This window comes from Poecilia latipinna, unplaced genomic scaffold, assembly GCF_001443285.1.
Source record: "Poecilia latipinna isolate Pla-1442-1.1 unplaced genomic scaffold, P_latipinna-1.0 Scaffold3808, whole genome shotgun sequence".
Lineage (NCBI taxonomy): Eukaryota > Metazoa > Chordata > Actinopteri > Cyprinodontiformes > Poeciliidae > Poecilia > Poecilia latipinna.
In genome coordinates, this window is record NW_015116424.1 from 21,968 (window position 1) to 31,636 (window position 9,669).

At 38.3% G+C, this 9,669-nt stretch overlaps 1 protein-coding gene across 4 annotated transcripts in view; it reads left to right on the forward strand.

Moving 5' to 3' along the window:
• The first annotated feature begins 265 nt into the window (after positions 1 to 265).
• Positions 266 to 9,669, forward strand: part of ppp1r35 (protein phosphatase 1, regulatory subunit 35) — a 16,390-nt gene continuing 6,986 nt past the window's right edge. Inside the window, exons 1-4 of one of the 4 annotated variants that reach the window (XM_015024785.1) lie at positions 266 to 416; positions 2,844 to 3,086; positions 5,216 to 5,321; positions 5,709 to 5,821. In XM_015024785.1, coding sequence (XP_014880271.1) covers positions 375 to 416; positions 2,844 to 3,086; positions 5,216 to 5,321; positions 5,709 to 5,821 — 504 coding nt within the window. In that variant the 5' untranslated portion in view covers positions 266 to 374. The other 3 variants (XM_015024786.1, XM_015024784.1, XM_015024787.1) reach the window with 3 other exon arrangements.

Here is a 9,669-nt window from a genome sequence, read left to right on the forward strand (position 1 = left end):
AATACTGTTAATGTAGTAAGGATCAGAGGAATAAACAGGAAGGAGGAGATAATTATAAATAGAATAAGAACCGGTCACAGTTTATTTTAAATGAAACTCTTTTTAAGATGGGGAACATCTTACTGGTTTATGTAGTTGGTGTGATATTGTAGAAACAATATTAGCTGCAGGAAATATGTGAATCAAAGAAGATTATTAAAAAAGGAATTAGGTTTTAATAGGAAATTGAAATTTGAGAATGTTGTTGATCAGTTAAATAGTATTGAAAGAAAAAAGAAGGGTTTTCGTTTTTTAAAAAAAAATACCAGGCTCATTAGGAGAATTTGAGGAATAAGTATTGGGTCCAGCAGATGGCAGTAGTACAACAATAATAGATGCAAGCTGCTGTTAAAATTAAAGGAAGAAGAAGAAGAAGGAGAAGAAGAAGAAGAAGAAGAGAAGAGGAGGAAGAAAAGAAGAAGGTAACGCATGCTGGGTTCGATGTAGTGGTGAACATGAACTTTTATTGACATACAAAGCAGAAACAGTGGCAGCTGTCATTAATACAGCCACTTTGCTGACGTAATTAAAAATAAACTCCTTATAGTATTATTCAGTTGAGACTCTGAGATTGGCGCCAGGGTTTTACTGTCATAGACACTAACGGTAAGTTAATTCTTACGGTTACAGATTGATTCCGAATAGTCGTCTTCGCGAAAGTATTCATTAGATTAGATTTGTCCTTGCACAGCGTTTTTAGCAGTGCAACTATATTAATGGAGTAGCTCTGCTGAAAGCTTTAATGTGTAGCTGAGTTAGGAGTTTGAATAGCCCATGGGGAAACACCCCTCCCCTGTTTTTCAGTCTAATTGTCTGACTTTATACTTCTGTATTGTCTTCTTGAGCTGGAAATTTCCTGGGCTGGAGGGATTTGGCAGGCCATGATCTTTTTGGCTGACCTGATAATCCTCTGCAGAATTTTCCTTTCGGCAGCAGAGCAGCTGGATAACCATATAGTGATGCAATATGCCAAACCGACTCTCATTTGATTGGTGTGATAAAAGGACACCAGCAGCTGTTGATCCAGATGGTTTTTTCGAAGCAGATCCAGGCATCACCAGGCCTTCTTCAACACTGATGTTGTGTTTTCTGACCAGTAGAAGTTCTCAGAGATGTGAACACCAAGGAACTTGAAGGTCTGAACCCTTTTCACATAAAAGTAGAGAGGAAATGGTTCAGTTCTATTTTTCCACAAATTTATCACCATATATTTGGTTTTTGTTGTAGCTAAATACAACAAAAGCTTGACTTCCACACCATTCTGCCAGGATCTGAATTCCATCCCTGTATAAGGATTCATCTCCTCTTGTAATAAGTCCAATGACAGTAGTGCCATTGGCAAATTTTATAATGGTGTTGGAGGAGTGAGTATGTGTGCAGTCATGTATGCAGTCAGGTTTAGAGGAGCACACATCCCTGTGGTGAAGCAGTGCAGAATTTGAGGGTGGACTGAGCAGTGACGCCCAAGTCTGGTGGTCTGAGGACAATCAGTGAGAAAGTTTCTGATTCATTCACAGGTTGATAGTATATTCAAAGAATGCATTTTGTTAACAATAATCTGTGGAATTGTATAAAATCAGAGGAGTAGTCCAAAAAGAGCATCTTGTTGTTCTATGTGGGACAGGGCTGTATGGAGATCAGCCCATACTTCTGAAATGTAAGGGTTGATGTAAGCAAGTACTTTCTAATTTGTGTAAGTACACAAAATAGTACGCAAAGTACTTACACAAAGTAGAAAATAATAGTAATGTGGATGGAAAATCGAATATGTTTTTTTTAAATGCTATTTTGTTCTTTAAACCTCTCCACAACTTTCTCCCTGACCTGTGTTCTGTGCTCTTGGTCTTATAATGATTCTGTCAATTCTCTAACAACCCTCTGAGGCCAGAAACAGAACAATTCCACATAGACCGAGATTAAATTGTACACAGATGAGCCGTGTTTATTATTTAGGTGACTTCTGAAGGCAGTTGGAGAACTGGAATTTATTTGAGGTCATCACAGTCAAGGAGTCTGAATAAATATATTTGCCACATTTGTTCTTATTCTAAATGCTAAGGAGATTGAAGAGTGCAAAGTTACAATAAATAAATAACTTATCAAATAATTATTGAAAGTGTAACTGAACCCCAAATCAACTATTTTATAAACTGTCTAAATAGTTACTTAAGATTCTGTGTGAATTTTGACATGTTGGTGTAATTCATTTAGTTCTGCATTATTTGGCCTAAGACTGTCTCACTGCTGGCGATTCTTGGTTGGTTGCAGTGGTACAAATTTGTCACAGCCCCAGTTGGGGTATAAAAGCAAAGCAGGTTAGTTACACTTTACATTCATTTTTTAAAACAGGAAATAAATACTGAAATAGTTTACTAAGTAGAGTATTAAATATGTATCTCAAATAAATGTTTAGATTTAATTTAAAAAATATATAATTTTTTTTTGAAGTTACATACTACAGTTGTAAGAAGATGTTCAACTTCTTCTTACAAAGTTGAACATCTTTGTAAGAAGATGGTCCACTGACCATCACTGGATAGTGGACCAATGATGGTCCACTGTCTGGTGGTGTAATATCGTATTACGGGTTATTGAGCTGTCAACCTCAATAGTAGTTATCCTAATACAAAAAGTAAAACTACATGAAATTGTCTTTTCTAGAGCTTTGACATTTATCCTCTGTTGTAATGTAATGTGTCCTCCACTTTCACTCCATCTACAGAGAGCAACCAAACTTATTTGCTGTTTGTTAGAGGGCTATCAGCCTCTCATCATCTACTAAATCATCTCTTGTGTTTTATTTTAGGATGAGTTTCTCCATCTTTGACTCTCCTTCTCCATCTCCCAACACCATCCCTGCCCCCTTCCCTTCTCACTCCTGTGTGACACACTGCCCTGAACTCGACCTGTCGGTCAGTCTTAGCCCAGCCCCAAACACTGACCATATGCAACAGAAGCCCTGTCAGCTAAAGCAGAGTCAACACAGTGACCAACCCCAACAAAGGCCCCACCCACGAGGACAGACTGAAAGGAAAAGGAACACAAAGGTGGTACTGAATAACAGATACACTTTCATTTCGAGAAGGTTCTCTAAGAAATAATTATAATATTGCCTACTGCAGACAGTTTGGACTTTCAAAACTCCCATGCATCACTGGATAGCATGTATATAGACTCACAGAAGGCATGCTTTGGTCAAATCTGTAAGAAGAACCATACACATGAAACTTTTCAATTTTTCTGTCACATTTCAAACACAAACTTCATTAAAGCTGCAAGCAGCGTTGGAGGCCCTCGCAGCTTCGCGCTGCTCCGGCCATATGGCGACCACGGGAGCTCCAGCAACCACCAGCTTGCCACCATCGACCCTCTTGCGCAGTTTCTGCACCTGTTCACCAGGCGATGGGTTGAGCAGTGCTCCTTGATGATGCACATAAAATCTGGTGCAGATTGGCCTATGTAGTAAGGAGATACAGCTGTTGGAATAACCTAGGGGGCGCAGTGTAGTCAAATTACAATTTAATGCTATTGGACTCTTGAGAGTTTAACAAAGGTCAAGCTTATCAACTTTGGTGCAAATCATATGATGCATGTATGATTTAGAGACAACTGTATGCAATCAGCAAAGGATTAGAATTTGCCATTCAGCCACGCCGACATGCTGCAGCCACTGTTGAGAGAAGGACTTACCATCATGTTGTTGTATTTCATTAAACATAGGTTTACATCTGCATGAACCATAGAGTAAAAGGAAGAAAAACAGTGGGAAAACAGGGGACTTCCTGTTGGAAGGGGGCGGCTTTGGGTGCTCCTCATTCTTGTTTGGAGCGGCATGCTATACTGAGCTTTCCAAGAAAAAAAAGTCACTTCCTGTTCTGAGGGGCGAAGCTTAGATGACGTCACAATACGACGATAGAGGATTGTCAGGCATCCAAACAGGATCAGTCATGGCAAGTTTGGTCCCACTTGACCTTTATATGTGAAAGTTTTAGCGTTTTGTTTGCTTGAGCAAGTATGCCAAGTTTGCCGCTTGGTCACACCCCCTAAGCATATATGAAAACTCAATTTTTTGATAACTTTTAATGCCCCACCCATTAACTGCATCCTGACTAAAAGTGAAGTTGATGGCTCAAAATCTCTAGGAGGAATTTGTTAAAGTACTGACCCCCCAGGGCTGTGTAAGTGCCATGCCAGGTTCAGCACAAACAACGTCACTAGGCTGTGGTTTGTGCCACACTTTAATGGCCGCAGCATATGACCCACCCCTAGCTGATGTCCTCCTGCAGGGAGGACATCTGGTGGACTGGTTTGATACAATCTTATCCTGAATGTTAACAACACATAAGAAGTTGTCACTTTCAGGTAAAATCAGTCACACCCCCAACTCATCAGTGATGCCGCAGTGGAGCAGAACAGGAACATTCAATTTCTGGGGATACAGATCACTGACACTTGGACCTGGCCCCTCCAAACCTGTGGTCTGGAGAAGAGAGATTGGCAACGTCTGCACTTTTTACGTCAGATCTGAATATCAAACCTCCCCACTTTCTAAAGGTAGAACAGAGAGCATAATGACCAGCAGCATCTCTGTCTGGTTTGGGGTTTGTAATATTTCTGATTGGAAATGCATGAAGAGAATTGTGAGGACAAGACAGGACAGCTAAGAGAATCATCTGGACTGCACCATCTGTAAACAATACAAACAGAATCATAAATCTTTATAAAAAATCAAAGTCTGTGCACAAGATATTCAGAATAATTCAAAAAGCCTTACTGTCCAGGGCTTGGCCAATTACAAAAGACCCCTTCCACCCTCACCATGGCTTGTTCTCCCTGCTGCCCTCTGGGAAAATGTTCAGCAATTTCAAATGAAGAACAACAAAATTCCACAACATCTTCAACCCTGATTTCATGAGCCTAAATTCCATTAATCTTTTTATTCTATATATTTATATTGATCATTTTTGCTGTGTATTTATATTATTATTGGAGCCTTGCAACTACATTTTGCTCAATATGTACCTTTTTAAATGTGAAGTTGAATGACAAAGTTTATGCTTGTCTATATCAACGTGTGTATACCTGTGAGCGTGTGTGCATGATGCACTGCTGCATGGCAGCACTATAATCCTAATTTGTGTGTGTGTTTTCCGTGTATGTGTATATTTTTGTACAGGTGTGTTTTGAAGAACCAGAGGCTGTTAGACTAACACCTGAACGATGCATTGTTCCTCATCAGCACCATATTAGAGGGCAGAGAGGAAGCTTACAACATCGGCATGGTAACTAGTAATAAGTTATACATAATTTTATATAACTTATAAGTTTGAACAGCTTTATTATATATATGCTACATAACTTGCAAAGAAAACTGGTTTTACTGTTCTGCTTCAAATAGTGTTTGAGTTTTCAACAGTATTCACTCTTTAAAATAGTCATTATGAGTCAATCAATAAATATATAAAGTTGCATTCAAAAGTTAATTTCTTTTGTCAACAAATGCTTAATCAGTAAATTCACATTAAAACAGCATAATATTTTTGTGTTTGGAGCTCTATTAATATAAATATTGGATAATCAATCAGATTAGAAATTATCCCTGTGAGTTTGAAATGTCAGACTCCTCCCAGCCACAGAATCACGCCTCTGTCTTTTTCTGTGGTGAGTTGGAAGGTTTTCTATGGAGCCTCCTGCTGCAGGACTTGTCTGGGACCCAGGCTGTCTTGACAACGCAAAGCTGAATTCCACTCTGGCCCTGAAGGTGGAGCTTCTGTCACTTCAGGTTCACACTTTTCTCCATATTCATCCATGTTTTCACAAAGGTGATCTATTTTATCTGTTTGTGCAGCTGATCTTCTCATGTAGTCCATGTAAAGTAAAAGCTACAGTGCATTCTAAAAGTTCTCAAGTACTTAACGTTTTCCACATTTTTTTACAACCAGAAACTTGAATCAGAATTTTATGCGACATTCCAACACAAACTACTACAGAATTATAAAATGGAAGAAAAAAAGTCATACACTGTTTTCTCATTTGTATAAAGCAGTGTTTCTCCACCCTGGTCCTCACCGCCCCCCTGCTCTGCATATTTTAAAGGAGCCTCTACTCCAGAACAGCTGATTCAAATGACAGCATGACCATCAGGTACTGCAGAAACCTGTTAATCACCCAGAGATTCAATCCAGGTGTGTAGCAGAAGGGAAATACTTAAAACATGCAGAACAGGGGGGCGGTGAGGACCAGGGTGGAGAAACGCTGGTATAAAGCAATATAGAACTTTTTTTCTTACCATAGATGTTATACCTGGCCCGGCATATGGTCAGGGGTTTGATTAGCAGCTATAGTCACGTGTTGATCTGTGGCCCAGTCCAAATACTTGCACTTCCACCCTTGTGTCCTTCAAGGTTTTCAACTCATTGCTACATGTGAAGTTTTGAATTAAAAAGCAGGAATGTGGCAATGTTTGTTTTGTCCATATTGAAAAGAAAAAAAAAATTATAATAAGGCACACATCAGTAACAAAAATGTTTGATATGATAAACTGAGCACTTTAAAAAAAAAAGAAAAAAAGAATAGTGACACAAACAGCGTGAAAAAACTTAAATTCAGCTACAATTTGGGATAAAGATTGTGCTTTTATGTTGCTGCAATGTTTAGGTACTTCATTAAAGAAGGTAATTTCACTTAAAATTTTTAAAAATAGGGGGGATTTTAAGGAAGTGGTACTTTTGAATTGAAAATTTTAATTATTACCATAATTTGACTCTTCATGCTCTTTCAGAAGACCCAAGTTTTACTACATCAAAACTTAAAAGCAGAAAACATTTCAATATAAAGTTATGAAATCTTTCTAAAAACTTCAATGAATTTGCAATTGAAAAAAAAAACCGTTCTGATGTCTCAATATCTGAGTCACAAAACAGGTTTATATTTAATTTATTTTTCAGAAACACATTACAGAGAAAACTTCATACATAATTTTGAAATTGATTAAATTTTTTGTGGGAGTGGGAAAGAAGGGTATTTGGTACTTACTTTGTTTAGACATAATTTTTAAACGAATGTTTTCTTCTCAGGTAGAGCTGGGCGATATGAGGAAAATCTAATATCCCAATATATTTTTGCTATATCACGGTACAGAATATATATTATAATATTTTTAAATGAGCTCAAACATTATATTAAACTATAGACCCCCGTTAGCATGATGTCACCCATGGAAGTTCCCACCCCCATTTCCCTGCTAGACTTAAATGTAAGTTCCATAAATGAAAGGAAAAGGTATGCAGCATTTTGCTAAGACTTATCTACATTATGACGAGATAACAAGGCCAGAAAAAAGTTTTAATAATAAAATAAAATAACGAGGGAGAGGGAAGCAGGTCAGTTTTAACTCACATTAACTATAAATCAACGGGAGCCCTGAGCTTGTTTCTCTGCAACGAGACGGTCCCATCTGGGAGTGATGGGAAACACTGACACCCAAAGTGTGTTGCTTATACACAGGGTGCTTGGTCTCTAAGTGGCAAAGCAGTTTTGAAGGCTTCATGTCATCCATAAAATTTCACCCACGTGCCATTTACTGTGCATACCAGTGCTTTCAGTGGAAAAGCAAAAGTTCCAGATCCTTTTAATGCCATAGAAATATGGGACAGAAACATGGATGACATTTTTCAATAGACCTTTCTATTGATTTATAGATTAATAGAAATTACAAAAAATAAAGCTGGTTCTTAGTCAAATCCTAATGAATCAAAGTGAAAGTGTCATCCATCAATCAATCAGTCAAATTTTATTTGTATAGCACATTTTAGCAGCAAGGCATTTCAAAGTGCTTTACATAATTAAAATAAAAACAGCATGTAATAAACAGTGAGAAAGAGAAATAAAAAGCTGTAGAACTTTAGTTGAGACGCCGTCAACTGGGACTCCAACCCTTTGGACTTTAGTCAAAACGCCGTTTGACAAGGACTCTAACCTCTCATGGAGTCACTTACAGCAGTCGTTCCCAACCCCTGGGCCGCGGACCGGTACAGGTTGCGTTCTCGCTCCCAGTCAGGGAAAACCACACGCTGTTAAAATGGCCAAGACAATCCAACATGTTGAATATGCCCGATTTTAGATCGGAGCGGTCCCGACGTTCTACTTAACACACCACACATTGCAGGATGATCAGTTACAAATATTGCAGCGACAGTCTTAGAACTCGGAATGCTCTAAGATTGTCATAAGGGGAAAATCGGGGCAAAGAATTGAAAATTGTGTCATGTGCCCCCCTGATCCCCCAGGCTGCAGTAAAATTACCAAGCCTTGACCGGTCTGTGGTGATAAAAATGTTGGGGATCACTGACTTACAGCAAGCATCATGACATTAACACCTAACCCTACATGAAAAATAATATTGAAGAAATAAATATATAAAATCTAATTAAAAACATAAATAAGTGATACATTCCTTACTGTTTTGGTCTGTAAAATATATTTCTTCTTAGTATTTCTTAGTACCAACAAACCCATGCCACAATATTATTTTACCTTTTATTTGAAAATAGTGTCTGTTTGTTTACAGTCTTGCCATACAGTCCCCTGTATTAATTATTTCTCTCTTTGGTCAAACATTAATTTCTATCTCTTGTGGCTGGTACTCATTAGCATCCTTTGTCCCCACCTCACCATATCTCCCTAGGCTAAAATGAGTCTTTATGTGGTTAAAGTTGGCACATCGAAGAACACAAACACCATGTAACCTCAGCCCAGTTGCTACAAATACACTTCGCTGCAGCAAACAGAAAGGGGCGGGGACGGACCGCTGTCAGTCTCGTACCTTATTTGGAAATGGGACTATTGCACTCCGGAAGTGGAGGTGGTGCTATTTCCTATATTATGCATGGCCTTTCGTTTTTTAATTTCTTTTGAAATCTGTGATTTATCTCCATTTTAAAGAAGAATTTTCAATCTCAGTGTGTTTTTGAACTTCTCTCTCTTATTTACTTTAGCGCAGCTCACAGTTTTTAACAAATTTTGTAGCTTTCGGTGTACTTCTAAATCTGCTCCTTAGTCGCATCTTTTCGGGCCTACTACTGCCTCTAGTGGCGTGGGGGTGGTAACACAACTAATATAATTACATTACTAAATCAGAATACCACAATGTATTTATTATTTATTATTAATTCTGGCATTACTGGACCAGTAAAAGATAAATTCCCTCACAAAAGAACATACCTTTTCATTTTCTTAAGGAAGTAGAGCTAATTAAATGATCTAAAGACCTTAAAGTGGTTCCAGTTTCACTCGATGGCCAACCTGTTGAAACTGTGGCTAATTTTAAATACCTTGGCTCGTTCCTGGACAGTCAGCTCGACTTTGCTGAAAACACCGACTACATCTTTAAGAACTGTTCTCAGAGACTCTACCTTTTAAGAAGACCTGGGGGTTACCCGACTACAGGTTGTTGAGTTAAAATGTTAAAACTAAACATTTTAACTCAAGTTTTTAACTTTTCATCTCCTCGGCTGGTTTGGTCACATGAACTGCAGACTAACAGATAATCTTTTAAGAATACTTTGAATGGCAGGTAAATGGTGGTGAAACCAAAACCATCTCTGTCTCAACCGTTTGCTGAAAGAACAT